The sequence below is a fragment of the Phocoena phocoena genome, chromosome 17, assembly GCF_963924675.1.
Source record: "Phocoena phocoena chromosome 17, mPhoPho1.1, whole genome shotgun sequence".
NCBI classification, from domain to species: Eukaryota; Metazoa; Chordata; class Mammalia; order Artiodactyla; family Phocoenidae; genus Phocoena; species Phocoena phocoena.
In genome coordinates this window covers 72,006,782-72,024,813 of record NC_089235.1, presented here as the reverse complement: position 1 = coordinate 72,024,813, position 18,032 = coordinate 72,006,782, and the positions used below count along the sequence as shown (strand labels likewise).

The 18,032-nt window shown below is 48.5% G+C and overlaps 1 protein-coding gene across 1 annotated transcript in view; it reads left to right on the top strand.

The window, feature by feature from the left end:
* The window catches only part of KCNQ3 (potassium voltage-gated channel subfamily Q member 3), a 290,140-nt gene that overhangs the window by 222,896 nt on the left and 49,212 nt on the right, over positions 1-18,032 (top strand). Inside the window, exons 2-3 of the mRNA XM_065895651.1 lie at positions 13,541-13,631; positions 15,244-15,370. Coding sequence (XP_065751723.1) covers positions 13,541-13,631; positions 15,244-15,370 — 218 coding nt within the window. The remainder of the gene's footprint in view (positions 1-13,540; positions 13,632-15,243; positions 15,371-18,032) is intronic.

The following is an 18,032-nucleotide window of genomic DNA, read 5'->3' as shown; positions in this document are numbered from 1 at the left end:
CGGTCCGGGAGAATCCCACATGCTGCGGAGCGGCTGGGCCCGTGAGCCATGGCCGCTGAGCCTGCGCGTCCGGAGCCTGTGCTCCGCAACGGGAGAGGCCACAGCGGTGAGTGGCCCGCGTACCACAAAAAAAAAAAAAAAAAAAAAAAAAACCTATAAAGGAAAAGAATATAGATAGATAATGAATCACTGTGCTGTACGCCTGAAACTAACACAACATTGTAAATCAACTATACTTCAATTGAAAAATAAAAGAAAGAAAGAAATTTGACAAAGGAAATGGATGGGAGTCTGTGCTCTGGACACTGGGAATGGCTTGAAGGGGGTTGCAAGTTACCAACTTTCACTGGTGCTTACCCTCCATCTGCACTGGAATAGCAGCCTCTGTCCCATGTTTACGCTGGTGTTTTATTAGCCTCATTTTAGAAATAAGGAGACTGAGGTTTCCAGGGGCAAGACAACGAGACCAAGTGCACATGGCTAGAAACGTGATCCAGAAATCGAAAGCAGATTCTGCCTTCCCACTAAGACCTTTCTTTTTCTGATAAGCCAAGTTGTCCAAACGATGCTTGGCTCTGTGTGTGTGGAGGTGGGGAGAGAGAGTGGGTTAGGAGGAACAGGGTGAGAGGAGACGGGGGCAAAACGAAAGCCTTTCTGTAGAATTGAAATGAGGAGTTGGGAAGGCAGGGAGGGTGGGGAGTGATGGAAATGAGGCTGGGGGAAGATTGCTCTGGACTTTCCAGGATGGATTGGAGGGACAGGAGTAGAGGGCTGTAGGAGCCAGCTCAGGAGACCACCTGGAGTGATCCAAGAGAAAAATGAGGTAGCCTTTCTAAGGCGTCAGTCCTAGAGATGGAGGGAAGTCGACCAGATGTCTGATATTATTTCAGAGGAAAAATGGGCATAATTTGCTAAAGGATTAGTATTCCTGTAGGGGTGGAGCACAGCTGCAGCATAGGAGTAGGGGGGCTCCCTGTATCCTGGTGGGGGAGCCGGGATGGGCACCTGGCAAACCTTATCTCACTGAGTACTCGTCACGCCTCTGTGAGCAGCCCTTTGTGCCTTCCTTTCCAAATCTTCCAATAAATGAGCTGAAGCTCGGAAAGATGGGGTGTCTTGCCGGAAGTCATACACCCCACAAGAAGGAGGATCCAGATTCAAAGCTGGGTGCCCGTTATGGTCATATCCAAGGAGGAAGGGCGTAAAGCCTGTGGCACTTGGGAACACATACAGGATTCCTGATGCTTACCACTCTGCTATCTGAGGTGAGCCCCAGGAAGCTTCACGGCATGAAAATGTGGGAGCTTTAGTTCCTGTGAAATAAAAGATGTGAAATGTTAGGAGATGCAAACAAACTCGGGCTGTAGCAGGTCCAATGAAAGCAGAAGGTCTTAGGCCAAATAAACCCTGGACCCACACTAATGCCTGTGCCCTTCTGGTGCTGGGGACACGGGATCTACTTCCAGCCCCTCAGACATCCCCTGAGTCCTGTCATGACCCTTGTCCTGCCCAAGGGTTTTTGTCCTAAAGGACTTGGCTGTAAGGCAGCTTTACCTACCTCTGCTTTGTCAATTCTAAATGCATGTTTTTCCCATTTTAACATCTTTAAAATGAGGGTGTGGAATACAATCAGTGGCTGTCATAGTTTAACTGCCATTTTCCCTTTCTTAGTAGTTTATACAATTATAATCGGTCTTACAATTAATTGTGTCTGAGAGAGAATGAAATATAGTGTTTCTTGGTAGAGTTACCTAAAGATGATATATGTGAGATGAACTCCAGATGTCTTATAATAATAAGAGTTGCTTCCAGTTATTGAGAAATTACAAATTTCCCAGACACTTTATTTTATGGAATATTAAAAATAACAGTCATCATAATAATACTCATTGCCAACATTTATCAAGCACTAGCCTAAGCACTTTATTAGCCCCATTTTACAGATGGAGAAACAGAGGCACATTCGGTCCTCACAACTCTGTGAGGTGTAACACAGGCATACCTCGTTTTACTGTACTTCACTGTATTACGCTTCACAGATGCTACTGTTTTTACGCATTGAAGGTTTGTGGCAGTCTTGCTTTGAACAAGTCTATGAGTGCCATTGTTTTCAACAGCATTGTCTCACTTCCTGACTCTGTGTCACATTTTGGTAATTCTGGCAATATTTCAAACTTTTTCATTATTATATTTGTTATAGTATCTGTGATCATTGACCTCTGATGTTACTGCTGTGACTCACAGAAGACTCAAATGATTGTTAGAATTTTTTAGCAATAAAGTACTTTTTAATTAAGGTGCGTACATTGGTTTGTAGACATAATGCTGTTGCACCCTTAACAGTCTACAGTATAGTGTAAACATAGCTTTCATGTGCCGTGGGAAACCAAAGAATTCACGTGACCTGCTTTATTGTGGTGGTCTGGAAACAAACCTGCAATATCTCCAAGGTATTGCTACATCTGCAGTTATCCCCAAAAGGAATGAGAGGCATTGAAGGATCAGAGACGTTGAGTTACTTGCCCAAAGTCACACAGCAGTAAATAGTGTAGTCAAAATTCAAATTCATTCCATGTATGATTCCCAAATTTAGGGTCCCAATTATAAATATTTTGTAAACGGGCATGTACGTTGGCAAATCGGGAGGAAAGTACCAATTGCTGAGTGCTGAGTACTACCAGCCTGTAAGCATCTTATATCTGTTATCCCACTGAATCCTGTTGGCAGGTAGGCACTTCATCCCACTCTATATAGATCAGGGACCAGAAGCCCAGTGGTGAGGCTGGCCTTGACACCCTGATGTGTTTGGCTCTAGGGCCCAGGCTGTTCCCTGACAAGAGGTGCCCATGACACTTGGTCAGGTCGTGGAGAAGTTTCCTCGCAGCCTAAAGTAACACAGTCGGTGCCATCCACAAATATGCTTCTGGGGCAGCAACAGTGCCTTCAGACAGAGCTGCTGATTTGTTTAAAAAACATTAGTGGGCTTCCCCGGTGGCGCAGTGATTGAGAGTCCGCCTGCCGATGCGGGGGACGTGGGTTCGTGCCCCGGTCCGGGAAGATCCCACATGCCGCGGAGCGGCTGGGCCCGTGAGCCATGGCCGCTGAGCCTGCGCGTCTGGAGCCTGTGCTCTGCAACGGGAGAGGCCACAATGGTGAGAGGCCCGCGTACCGCAAAAAAAAACAAACAAACAAAAAAAAACATTAGTAAGCAGACAGGATGCTCAAGAAGAAATACACTGTAACATACCATGAAACTCAAATAGATGTTTCCAGAGACAGATCCACCACGAAACTAATGAAGCTTAAGGTGCAAGCCCGGTACTATTTTTTATCATAACTTGTATTCTTTTCCCTAAATTTGTATTTCTTTTCTTCCACAAACCTGGATGTGACCCTATTTTATTCCTCTAATCTTGTTAAATATTTTGTCATCTATCTCAACCACGGTGAGATTAGATCCTTTACTTTCAGTTTTAAGTATTTTTTTCTGCACTGCAATTAGGCATATCAGACATCTTGAGGTGGTACCGATTGCATTCAGTTGCCCTGGGCTCTTAGTTTAAATCAGAAGTTGGGAAACTTTTTCTTAAAAAGCCGAATAGCAAATATTTTAGGCTTGTGGGCCAGATGGTTTCTGCTTCAACTACTCAGCTCTGCTGTTGCATGACAGAAGCAGCCACAGACAATATATAAACAAAGGAGAGTGGCTGTGGTATAAGAAAATTTATTTACAGAAAGAAGTACCAGCTGGCTGGACTTGACCCCAGGGCCGCAGTTTGCTAACTCCCGGTTTAGATGGTCAAAACCTGTAAATCTATAGATGGATATGGATAGGATATACATAGATCAAGATATAGATACAGATTTGTCTGTGGTTCTTTGTGAATATGATTTTCTTGCCTCATTTCAGGAACAGGGAAGTTTTTTTAGGACAAAATGATTTTTTCTATATCCCATTAAAGTCATCTTTTTACTCTCCTCTCTGAGCATAAAATGAGAAGGAAGGAGGTAAGAAACTGGCACCTGATGAATGCCTGGTAATTACCAGGATTCCAGGCAGTTTACATATGTGGTTCTCTTTTCATCCACATGACCATGCCATGAGGTAGGTTTAGAGGGTCCCTTATTCCACAGTTAATAGGAATCAGTGAATATCTACTTAAAGGGAATCTGCTGAAAATGGGGACCAAACTTCATACTAAACAGTGAAGGAAATTTCTCATTAGTACGTAATCACAAAAATATAATTAAAATACAAAAACGTGTTTATTGTATCTCATAGTTCACAAAATTGAGGTTATAATTGCAACTATGCTCTAATTTTTACAATGAAAACAGACTCAATTGAGTGTTAATTTGAGGTTATATTTTCTTTGCAAAAACTAGATGATAATACAATATAACTTCACATTTTATTTTCTCAACATTCTGGGGGAAGGATTGTATGGTATTTTTCCCACTTTGAAGTATCAGTTGACTTGTCTTTCGTTGTTCCAGTACGACTGTCACTTGTTAATGGCTTTGGTGTATTTAGAACAGCTCTCCATCATCACATCCATCAGCTTCGTGGAATCCTACATCCTTTGTAAGCTTTGCCTTTTCACTTTGCAGATGGTTCACATTGTACTATGGGACGCTGTTACCTGATAGGGAGGCAGAGACTGAAGTTCAAGGCCGTGATGCCCAGGGTATAGGCTGCTGTTAAATCATCGAGGATGTGTGCATGGAGACCTCATTAGAGAAGTGGTTTTTAGTTTTGAGGATTTTTGCTGCCCTGTGCAATCTCTGAGCTACGCGGACTGGGATAAAGAAGAAGTTAAGGCAGATCCCTTGATTTGCCACTCCTGTGTTGTCGATGAGAAACTGAGGTTCAGAAAAATAAACCTGCCCCAGGTCATCTGGTTTCTAGGTGGTGAGCCAAGATTCAGATCCTGGTTAACTAGCACTGGTTATCTATTACTGTATAACAAGCTACCACAAAACTTAGCAGCTTAACGTAACACACGTTTACCATCTCAGTTGCTATGGGTCAGGAATCCAGGCGTGGTTTACCTGGGTCTCCTGCTCAGGGTTTCTCACAAAGCCTGTGATTAAGGTGTCAGCCAGGGCTGGGGTCTCATCTGAAGGTTTCACTGGGGAAGGACTCTCTTTCAGGCCCCCTTTTGTAGTTATTGGAAGAATTTTGTTCCCTGAAGCCTCTTGGACTGAGGGTCTTGGTACCTTGCTAGCCATTGGCTGGAGGCCACATTGAGTTCCATCCCACGTGGGCCTCTCCAAGATGGAGGTATGAACAACTTGCTTCATCAAAGCCAGCAAAAGAGGGAGTTTCTGGTGGTCTAGTGGTTAGGATTCAGCACTGTCACTGCCGTGGCCTGAGAACAGAGATCCCGTAAGCTTCACAGCGCACCACCCCCTCCCAAAAATACAGCCAGCAAGAGGGAGTCTACTAGCAGGGTGGCAGTCACAGTCTTTTATAACCTAACTCCAGAAGTGACATGCCACCTTTACTGTATTCTGTTGGTTAGAAACTAGCCATAGGTCCCAGCCAACTTTCCGCAGAGGGAATTAACCACAAGTGTGTATAGCAGGAGGCAAGATTCACTGGGGTCATCTTAAGATCTGACTGTTAACACTAGATTCCAAAATCTTTACTCTTCTCCTTTTTGGTACTGGTTACCAGGGGAGCATGGTGGATGCTTGCACCATGAAGAAGAAGCTTAAAATATAACCTCACATCGCTTTGTAGCACCACTACCTTGGAATGCTTTTGGATGTTGACTAAAAATGCTTTGTCAATAACAAGGCTTTGCAGATACGCCAGTCCCTAACACAGGGCCTGACACACGGGAAGCACACTGCAGATGATGAAATGAATGCCATTGAATGGGGAGAGGGGGTTGGGGGCCAGATTGACTTTAACATCTCAGGATGTTTCAGAGATACGGCTTGTTCTGGGGAGGAGAAAAGGAAACACCCAGAGATGGACTGTTTCTCTCCACGGGCTTCGTTCAGATTCCCACTGTGTCTGCCACTCAGCATGGCCCAGGAGTCCTGCTGGAGCCGGAAGTACAGAGCTCATGACTCCTGTCTCTAGCCTATAGGGGGGAAAGAATGTGACCTGCCAGCCCTAAGATAGCATCACCTTTATCAGGAAGTGTAAAATGAAAACCAGGGTACTGGAGAGGGCATGTTGGTGGCATTGTTAATGGGAATGTTGTCTATTTCAGCTGATGATATTATGAGTATAGAGGGGGTCAGAGGCATGGAACAGAACCGCTTGGTCTGGGGAAGGCTGATAACCCTGTCCCCAGGCAGAAGACTCCAACCCTCCCACCTCCCCAAAATAAATGTGGCCTCCTTTAGGAGGGCTGGATGGATCTGAGAATACTGACAGCCAGGATCCCTGCAGAAATAGACAAGTGACGACTCAGACTTGGTATAGACGGTGCAGTGCATGGTGGCACTCAGACATCTTCTTGCCAGGGCTTCTTCCAAGTTCTAGTTGATTTCCCTATTCTAAAGAACAATCTCAGGTCTGAAGAGATGGCAAAAAGTTCCATTAGCCACATGGCACTCAGCCATAGGCCCGACCCATCCAAGCTCAAATTCACTCCTGCAGTAGCTAACACGAATTGGCCTCCGTGCTGTGCCAGGCGCGGTGTCACATAGCCTCCGAGCATGGCCTTGTGTGCTTCTCATATGCACAACAGCTCTGAATTAGGAACTGTGGTCATTCCCACTTACAGATGAGGAAACAGTCTCCTAGGAGGCAAGTGACAGAGTTGAGATCTGAACTCCTGAACCCGTCTGTGCTTCTGTGAAAGCTCTTCCAGGCCCTCCTGCCAGGGTGGGCTGGAGGCCTGAACCCACAACAACTTCCCTTACAGGCCTTTTGGATCTTGTAACCCACTCGTTTCCCAGATGTATACACTGAGGCCTGGGAAGAGGAAGAAGCTTCTCCGAGTGCCTACAATGAGTACACAACAGAGCTAGAAGTAGAACTCAGGTGTGTGTAGCTTCTTCAGAATCGTTTGGGCTGGGCACTGAGATTCTAGGAGGCCTTGGGGCTGACTCGGAGGGAATAAGAAAGCCCCTGACACATAGTGGGTGCTTTACCTCTGGGAATTTCCATGGGGGATCGGTAGGATCCTGATGTGGTCTGAAGGCTGTAGCTTCTGCTGGAGAGCAAGGATCAGGGTGGTAGCCGAAGATCAGGACATGTGGGCTAGCTGTGGCCTCAGCACACCTGCCCCGTCAGAGGGGTCAGTTCTGCTACGCCTGGCTAGGGAGCGTGATTCTACACATGCCCGTTTCATGGCACACGGATGAGGGGTGTAAGGAGGAGAGTCCAGCGGTCAGCCGCCACCTTCCGCCCTCAGTCTAGGACGTTTGGTGAGCTGGAGGTACTCGACAGATGCCTACCAGGACCCAGGAACCAGCCGCGGTCCCAGGGAACTACCTGGAAATGGAATTGAGCTTTTCTCCCCCAAACTGGAGTCCAGAGGAGAGGGGAAGCTGAACTGTGGGCCTCAGCCCTCCCACTCTCTGGCTGGCTCTAACCTGGCCCCGTTCCCTGCAGAGTCTCACCCAAGTCCCCGTGACCGCTCTCAGCACAGGGTCCGGTCCCAGCAGCGCTGCCCCCCTTCCTTCCTTTGGTGACCCCGCTGCCTGAGCCTGGAAGCTGTGCCCCTCATCTGTAAAATGGGGGCACAGATATAACGGTGACAGTGCCCCTGGCTGGCATTGCTGCTGTCTGGGGTAAAAGAAAATGATGTGCTAAGAAGACGACCAAGTCAATGCTGGAGTTTTCACCCTCCTGGGCTTACTTTGAACGAAGCCTGGGAGAGGATATTTCCAGCAGGTCCGGCTTTGTTCCTGTCAGGGGACGCCCAGCTCGGGTGAGAAGAGGTGGGTAGGGGATGGTGTCTGGCTTAAGGGTATGTCAAGACCCTTGACCTTAACTGGCCTCATTGGCAAAGACAGCCAGGACCCTGCCGACAGAAGTACAGCTGTTGACTCTCCCCAAGACTTCAGCAAGTCCCAGGACGGGGGTCGGGGGGAGAAGTGCTAGGTGAGGAACAGAGGGGAGAGGAAAAGAAATCAGGGGAGGGAGGGCAGTGACAGAGGAGTGGAGTGAGGGAAACAGCCAGGGCTACAGAGAAGGAAACCACAGTGACAGAGGAAGTAACAGAATAATTGGTGAGGCATGGGGGCGGGGGTGGGGGGTGGGGGGGGGGAGAGAGAGAGAGAAAGAACAAGATGAGAAGGGAAGACCCTGGCTAGCCACACCTATCTGGCTTCCATCTGTGAGACTGATCATTTGGTCCTTCCGTCTGAAATCAAGTTCATATCTTAAGAATAAACTTTACTATGCAAGAGACCAAAGGGTGTTTCCCCTTCTCAGGTGAAAGAGGGCTTCCCTGCTGCTTTTCGCTTAATGAATTAATCATTGTTTTCAAATCCCAGCAAGTAAATTCCCCAGGTTGCCAGTGCTTTTAATTCCTGGAGATGCCAGGAAGTGCCACGTTCCGCCAGGTGTTTGCTGCCCTCTCCTGGCTGAAGCCCGGCTCTGCATGCCCCCTGCAGATGGGAACCACAGTGACACTGCGTTTTGGTGACAGGTTAAGGATGAGTTATGCCCTCACCTGGCTCTAAAATCACAGTTGGAGCTGAAAGGGACTCAGGTCTCTAGCCCCAACCTCTCCCCTAAGCTTTAGACTTGAATTTCGACCAGCCTGCTGAATATTTCCACTTGGACCTCAGACGGCAGGTGCCCAGCTTAGCTTATCTTTGCTGTCGTCCTGGCCCCGGGGCACATACTCTTGAAGTCTGTGAACACCACACGGTCCACCCTGTCACCCACCAACCCCCGTGAGCCTCCAGATGCCCCTCCTGCCCAGCCTACACATCCCCGTAGTCGCAAGTCCCGCTGAAACTTCGGAAGGATTCTGTCTCATGGAACCCCTGTCATCTCTGCAGGCCAGTCCATGACAACAGCTTCCTGACTGCCGTCCTGTCAGAGAGCAGTCTTTCTAGGCATAGGTGATACGGGTGTGGATACTGATGGTGATATAGGTACAGATATAGATGACATGGAGGTGGATATAGAAATAGATAAAGATGATACAGTTATGGATACGGCTATACCTACAGATGTAGTAGCTATAGATCTTCTGCAGAATAAAGTCCAAACTCTCACTTGGCCAACAAAACTGTTCATACCCTATTCTGGCTTGCCCCTCCAGGCCCATCCTATATCCCTTGCCTTCTATTCCAACCACTGCTCATATCTGAAATTGTTTTTATCCATTCTCTAAACACATACGGGTTCTTCCTAAGTGCCAGGCTTTGGGATAGTCACTGGGATACAGAGAGGAACAAGGTAGTCCACCCTCAAGGAGTGGAGCCTCACAGACCAAACACACAAATGCAGCCCAGACATCGTCTGAAGAATGAGGGGGTGAGGTGGGGCTCTATAAAAACTGGATGCACTTGGTACAGATTCCCATCCACACTCTTAGCTTTCTGTTGCTGCCTAACAGATTGCCACTAACTTAGCGGCTTATAGCAACACATGTGAACCGTCTCACAGTTTCCATGGGTTAGGAGCCTGGGCATGTCTTAACTGGGCCCTCCTCTTGGGGTCTCACAAAGCAGCAGTCAAAGGGTGGGCTGGGCTGTACTCCTTTCTGGAGCTTGGGAGTCCTCCAAACTCACCTCACTGTTGGTCCTTGTGGTTGTAGGACTGAAGTCCCACTTTCATGCAGGGCTGCTTTCAGGTCCTAGAAGCCACCACAGTTTCTGGCCTTGTGACCCTCACAGACCCTTCCCGACATGGCAGCTCACTTCAGGGCCAGCAGGTGATTCTTGCTCTATTCGGCTAAGATGGAGTCTTATCTAAAGTAACATAATCACAGACGAGTCTATCCCATTGCCTTTGCCACATAATGAAACCTACTCAAGGGAATGACATCCCATCACCTCCGCCATAATCTCTTGTTAGAACCAAGTCAAAGGTTCAGCCTGCACTCAGGTATGAGGATTATTACAAGGGCATGGCTCGTTCGGGGTCACTTTACGGCATGGTCACCGTGCACACACCTCGTAGACTCTTCCCAAGATTCACATACATTTCAAGTACAGGACTGTGGGTCGAGTCCCAGAATCTGCTTAAGGACTCTTGTTCCTCCTGAATTAGTTTAGCTGTGGGACATCAAGCTTTCCCTTCTCCCCACACATATCCCTACCCAGACCACAGGCTCAAGCCCCATGTTCAATGCCCGGTAAAGACAAAACCACTCCGTAAGGCCGTGGTTGATGATTGTCTTTGCAGGACCACGAACTTGTAATTTTAGCCAGTCTTGTACCTAACACCCCTTCAGCATGTGGCCATATCCTCTCCTCTTTGTCATTCCGGCCCTCAAAACCAACCCCCGTCTCCAATTTCTGGCTACTTTTTCTTACTGAGAGGTTTAGCAGTCTTGTGACTTTAGGGTTGCAACTTCCACCTCAACTGGATCAGTAAAATGTTTCACTAGGCAAAGGCAGTTCCTGCCCTAGGATGAATTCTCAAGTTGGGTGTTAGGATAGAGTGCTTTATTTATGACACAGTGCACCAACGATTACAAAATGATAATGGGTTAGGATCAGTACTGGAATAGAAATGCCTTAGGGTGCTCTGTGATCCTAAGGGAGGGATCGCATGAGGAAACCTACAGGCAGCAGCTGGGAGGCTCTGGAGGCAAAGCCATGACCGGCACCGCCAAGGTATCAGCAGGAAGACGAAGGGGCGTGTGTGGGGAGCGGGCAGGGAAGGGGAGAGTTGAGACAGACACGGGTAGGGTAAGAGAATCTGAGGAAGTGCTGTGATTCAGTACGGCCCGCCTGGGTGTGGGAGAGCAAGAAGAGATGAGGCTGTGAGGAGGGAAAGCCAGATCATAGAAGGCTCACACCCCTTGCTAAAGGAGAAGATTGAATGGGGTTTTGTGTCCACAGTGCCGAAGGGTCCATACTCCAGGTCAACACATAAAATGGGCGATGTCCTGGATAAACCGAAACATATGGTCAACCCTAGCTAAGCCTCACATATCTTTCCAACCCTTTGGCCACAGCCTCTGGCATGCTTCCAGTGTTGTACTCCCAAAGCATGTGGTGGACGCTCAGATCATAACCTCAACCACACTCTCGTGTGATTACTTGTGCTCTGTTTCCTCCGCTGGACTAGGAGAAATGACGGCTAGGCTTTATTCATGTTTGTACCCTTAAAGCCATCTCTCTGCCTAGGACAGAAGAGGCATTGATATTAAATCACAATAAAATAATAGCTAACATTTAATGAAGGCTAAGTATCTGTCAGACATTCTTCTAAGCCCATGACATGGATTATATCATTGAAAAATTGAGAACACTGGCACTTTTATTGGATCCATTTTACATATGAGAAAATCAGGATGCAGAGAGGTTGTGTAACTTGCCTAAGATGACACAGCATGAGAGGAGGGAAAGGATTCTAATCTAGATCTTATCTCCAGAGCCTTTGAATGAATAAAGTCAAGTCTTGAGAGGACAAGAATATGGATTTCTAGAATCGTCTAAGAGCACGTTTTCCAGAGCCTGTCCAGCCAGTGATGCGTGTGTGTCCGGGCAAGCACTAGGCATCATTTGCTTTATCTTAAACAGTGGACTGAATGACTCTCCATCCATTATCTCCTGTGGTCCTCACAATAACTGTGATCTCTAGGCAGGTTCGTTATTCTCGTCCTATGGACGTGATCATCGGGGTTCCCAGAATCAGTGAGCTTCTCAAGATCACATACCAGAGCCTCTTTCTAGTCCCTATCTTTGGACCCCAGACTGTATGGTCTTTTTACTGACAACACAGTTGTCCTGATGGTAATGATTCCTTCTGATGAATTTCTTCATTGCTAAAATGGGAATGATCATATCTACCTTGGGAGGCGGTTGTGTTGTGAGGATAGATGAGCTGATAGATGTAGTAACTGCTCACTAAAGAGTGGTGGTGGGTGTTGACGTTGTTACAGTTGTCACTGCCGTCATCATCATCGTCATCATCACCTGAGAAGATTTGGAAGAGTAGGCAGATTCCAGCTGTGGATCAGGAGTCATGAATTTAAATAAGATGACCAAACACAGGAGGGGGTTGAAAATCTTGTTTGGGTTCATGGGCAGGGTTGGAAACATAGATTCAGGTCTGCAGATCAGCGGCACTGTTGATCAGAAAATGTGATCAGGAAGGATCACCAAGGGCCGGAGCCAGGACTCTGGTCCAATCCAGGGCCAGGAGCAGACGTTTCCAAGCCTCCTTACATCATGGTCCTTACCGTCACACCGTGAGATCGCTTCCTGTTTGTCTGAACTCTGAGCTCAGGAGGACGGATCCAGCTTATTCATCATTGAATTTCAGTTCTGTGTCCCCCAGTGCCTGCCGTATAAATATTGGATGGATGGATGGATGGATGGATGGATGGATGGATGGATGGATGGTTGGATGAATGAATGAATGAACGTACAAGTGGGTACCCACTTACACAAACCAAAAAAGCATGGATTGGAACCTAGCAGGGCACAGAGCCAGATTATATACAGCAGGAGAGCTTGGAGTATGTGACCAAGCCTCCTGCATGGACCCTCTCTTGTAATTTCCCTCTTACACACCCAGGGGACCTGGTGCTGACCATTGAACCAAAGACTCTCCACCAAGGGCAAGGGAGAACGCTTTTTCTCTGCTGAAACAGTGAAGCGTGCACACACGCACACTGTCCCTCCACCGCCACCATCACCCCCCTCACACACAGGGAGTTTATAAATATAATAATCTCAAAGGATTGTTCGCAGTTCGCTTCTGCCTGAGGCAGGGCCGTGAACCAGACGAGCTCTCAGTGACTTTTCAATGAGCAGCAGTGTGCATCACGGTGGCTTCTGTTCTTTCTAGCATGAAGCGCACTTGGTAATTTCAAAATCGATTCTGAAGGCCCCCAATTGAAAGGGGTTGTTTCCTTTAGTAACCATCGACTGTAAAAAAAATAATAATAATATGAAGATATGGTGACAGGTGCCATCGCCGAATTTATCCATCGTTGGATGAATTTGTCTTTATTCTAAGAATGTTTTCATATATTCGAAAAACATAGACCTATATGTGCAGGACACACTATTAACATATTCATATTCCCGTTGATCTACCAAAGCTTGCGGTAACTTTGGTTTTTCAAGGCATCTGCAGCCCTCCAGGGCTGGGACCCGATGATCTAATTCAAATTCTCACTGTTTCCACTAACTAGCTGGTAAAGTAACAGTTATGCACATTGCTTCACCTCTCTCAGCCCTGTTTTCCTCAACTGGAGCAATAATTCCTACCTACCTTTCAGGTGTGTTATGAGGTTAAATGGGGTAACGGATAAAGCACGCACCTATGTCTAACGGATGCTGTAGCTTCATCTCGTCTGACACCTTCGCAGTCTTGCCTCGGCGCGATCCAAGACTAGACGCTCCCTTAGTTTCCTTCTTCCTTCCCCTCTAGGTTCCTGATTGTCCTTGGGTGCTTGATTCTGGCCGTCCTGACCACCTTCAGGGAGTACGAGACTGTTTCGGGAGACTGGCTTCTGCTGCTGGTGAGATGGCGCCTGCACCGTGGTGCTGTGCTGCGGGGGTAGATGTTCTGGTGGGACCGCCAACGATGAAGACAAGGAGCCCCTTGGGTGCAGTTCTGCCCAACCGGTTTTGGCTTCCTGGAGTCTCTGGTCAAGTCCAGGCCCAGGAGAAAGCATTGGTGGATCAGTTGATGAGGTCTGCTGGGGGCACAGGTGGAGCAGGGAACGGCTGGCCTGTGTGATTCCAGGTTAGAGATAAGGGGACATAAACAAGGTCAACACAAACACCAGTACCCACTGGTTAAATGATAAAATACAGCTTCCCAACCCTCTGACAGTAACACAAAGGCATGTTTCGTCCCAACCCTTCCTCTGCCTTTCCTCCCTAAACCCTGAGGATCTCTTCCTTCAAGGCCAAGCAACAAATCCCGTTTCTGCATGAGCACTCCAGGACCTCCCTTCTGGGCCTCCGCCTGTTTTTACTCTCCAGTCTGTATCCCGTGATGCGGCAGAGAGAGCGTGCAGTTAGAATTCTCGGGCAAGTTACCTAACACCCTGACTCAGTCTCCTCCCACCCTCACCTAAAAGATGTAGCAGTGTACGGTGAGGGGCACACGCCGATAGGCTGGGTGCAGCCTCCACACCGGGCCAGGAGGAGGCTCCCAGGAAGGGCTGGATCCTTCTGCAGCCCTGGATCCTTCTCCAGCTGGCCTTTTGAATGACCACGCCTTCCTGGATTAGGATCAACCCACCTCTCTAGGGTGAGGCCCCACCCTCTGCACAGGGAAGGGATGCCAGCCCCCAGTCAGGGTTTACGAAATAGCAGAACCTTTGCCTCCCACTGAGCTAACCACGTGTCCGTGGTGCCGGAATCAGCAGGTTCCTTCCAAGGGCAGGTGTTGACAGTCTACAGGGCAGATCTGAAGCTAAGACCTGAGCAGATGACTCCTGGGAAGCCATCCAGTTCCAGGAACTAAGTTTCGAGGATTGCTGCAGCTCCCCAAGGGCCCCAGGGAGGTCACCAAGCAGTGGGGGCGAAGGTATCTCCATCTTCCCTCAGCAGGGAAGATGCAAACCCGCTGTCCCGGGAGACGCCATAGCATGGTCTTGACGGGCTCAGAGCCTGATCACCTGCCTGGGATTCCTTCTTTGCCACTTTTGGCCTTGAGACATTTGTTCAGCCACTCCTTGCCCAGCCTGGGTTTTTCAAAATACAAGATGAGGGTCATATTATAAAATACTTCCGGTTGTGCCTGGCCCAGGAGCTGTGCTCAGTAACCATTGGCCACGATTAGCAATACCAGGGACCAGACACCGGCTGGGCAATATCATTGATTCCTCTCCTTCCAACCCAACTGAACTTCTTGGGGGCTTTTAGTACATTAAAGGGATTTTTAAAAAATGATCCATTAGAACAAAAACATAGAAAAAAGGCTTAATGTTAGAGACAGCACATCAGAGTGAAGACAGGAACTGCCCCAAACTGAATGGAGGTGATCAGCCTGTCCTACCCCCTCTACCACCAAACCAGCAACAACAGAAATCCAGCTCTTCAGAACTTACAGACAGAAATCGCTAGTTCTGGACAACCGGGTCCCGGTTAATGTGTCTCTCCACATGTGCTTCAACGCAGGAAACATTTGCTATTTTCATCTTCGGAGCCGAGTTTGCTTTGAGGATCTGGGCTGCTGGGTGTTGCTGCCGATACAAAGGCTGGCGGGGACGACTGAAGTTTGCCAGGAAGCCCTTGTGCATGTTGGGTAAGCCCTGACCCCGAGCCCGGGGGTGCCTCATCCCCTTCTTTTGGTGCATTATTTCTCTGAGGCAATTTTAAGCAGACGCTGTTCTTCTGGGAAACCATGCAGCATCGTGGGGGCCCGCCCCGCCTCTGACCCTCCCTTCAATCCTCCAGTAGGTGGAATTCCTGCCCCCGTGGCTTCTCCTTATAATGAGTCCACAGGGCAGGAATTCTTAAGGCGGGTGGGAGACACTCTTGGCATTTGGGTCGTGAAGGAGCCACAGCTCATTGCAGGATGTGGGGCAACCGCAGTCCCTGGAGTAGTAGCACCCCAGTCACCGTGACAGCCAAACTGCCCATGCAGTTCGACTGGCCACGGTGGGGATGGGAGGCGTGACACCATTGCTGGTTGAGAATGACCTCTGTAGGGCCGCAGAGGTAATTCTTCCATCCTAACACCCAGTCTGGAAGAATCTAGCACCTGTGACCCCCCTCGCCACCATAATGCTGTGTCCTGACCCACCTTGCTTTGGGGAGGTGTCATGGAGACCCCTCCATCCAGGTGTAGGCATTTTGATAGCAAAGAAGATGGAAGCTCTCACACACACCTATTGGTGCACCCCACCATGTTCCCATCTGAAGATCCCACTAAAATCATACAGTGACAGGACGAAATCTACCTGCAGTGATAGTTAAGAGTCTTGGAGCTTCGATTTCCTAGGGATGGTTAAAGTCAGAGGATCATAGAAAGTCAGGGCTGGAAGGGACCTTCAAAAGCGTTTGGTTGAAGATGCCCTCCTGTCTGATTCCCCAGCCCCCTTTGCAGCAGCCTTTAAGTGGTCCCCCAGACTCTACTTGCATACCTCCAGTCATGGGGCGCTCACCACCTCTCGAGGGTATTCATTCCATCTTAACTCCTCTGACTCTCTTCAGATATTCGAGTTCAGCCATCCTATTCCTCCCCTCCACTCCAGCAGTCTCCTTTCATTGGGAGGGATGTGCTTAGCGGCTTCAACCCCATCTTATAGCCCATTTTCTTAGCATCATAGACCCTCTCCTCTGAGCTGCTGTTTATTCCTCACTCCCCTTTTAAAAAGTGACCTGCCGGGACTGGACACAGCCCTGTGGGTACGAATGACCCAGCCAGGGAGGAAGAGCTGGACCCCTCCCCTGTCCTAGGCGCCAAGTTCTCTCCGTGCCTCCTGGGGCTGTGTGGCTGCGTTTGCAGGTTGCCTCACACAAAGGACAGGTACCAGCCTCACTGTCGGCTGAAGCCTCTCTTCCTTCTTCCCATTTGCTGCTGAGGTTGGAAATCTGAGGGTTTTGTTTATTGCTTAGAATTTTGAGTGCAAGGAGGGTGGGTGTGTGTACGCACACATGCACACATGCAATTTTGGAGCACTTTGTAGTTACTGATTTTTTTCCACATTTTTTTTCTCTCTTCCTTTGTCCTCTTAACCATGTCTATCTACTGTGTCTGAGTCCTTTACAGCTGCTATAACAGTATACCACAGACAGGGTAGCTTATAAACAACAGAAATTTATTTCTCACAGTTCTGGAGGCTGGACATCTGAGATTGGGGTGCCAGCATGGCCGGGTTCTGGTGAGAGTCCACTTCCTGGTTCCTAGACAGCTGTCTTCTTGCTGTGTCCTCACATGATGGAAGGGGCGAGGGAGCACGCTGGGGTCTCTTTCATAAGGGTACTAATGCCATGCATGGGGGATCCACCCTCATGACCTAATCACCTCCCAAAGGCCCCACCTCCCAATACCATTACACGGGGGGTTAGGACTCAACATATGAATTTGAAAGCACCCAAACATTCAGTCCATGGCAGCCCCCAACTTTCCTTCCCCTTCCTCTTTCCTGTCTTTCTTTTAAGTCTTAGGCGTTCCCCTGCCCGCCTTTCTGGAGAGACAAGGCTGGGCCTCAGCATCCACCATCCTTGCTGGCTTCTTTCCTGATGTTGCTGCATTTTCTGTTCTACTCCTCTCAACTTCTCCCGTAACGTGGCCCCTGTGGGAAATGTTGCTTTTCTCTGTGTGTCTGACAAGAGGCTGGTCATCACGTCCACACATATCATGGCCTCCTTGCTCGAAGCAGCCTCAGACCCTGCCATTTTGGGCGTGGATGGGTCCCTCTGGGCCAGAATTTGCTGTCCTGTCAGAGTGTCATAGACTTAAGTCACATTTACCCTGCACCTAGGTTTTGTTTTCTCTTTTACAAACGTGATAAATGGGTATCTTTGCACAGATAGACTGAGAAGCCTGGCCAAGGATATAGACACATTGGTATCCAGGTGTCTGAGCACTACGTTTTCCCACAGCGTAGGCACACCTGGCCATGGTGGAAGGGGTGCCAGCTTTTTTGGCAGACGTACCTGGTGTGGATCAAGGAGCCTAATCCAAGCTGGGTGGCAGCACAAACAAAGGTGTAGAGGTGTGAGAGGACACTGTGGGCTCAGCAAACCACACATGCTTCTAGAAGGTTCCCAGGGGCTGGATCACAGAGGGTTTTCAGAAGTTTGGACTTTGCCCGGTGGATAAACATTCCTACAATGTGTTCCCTGGAATCCTGATGCTCTTGCAAAACAAAAAGCAAAACAAACAAAAACAGTTCGGACAGGTCAAAATCTTCGGAGAAAGGCTGGACTTCATTGGTGAAACTGAGAGCCACAGGGCA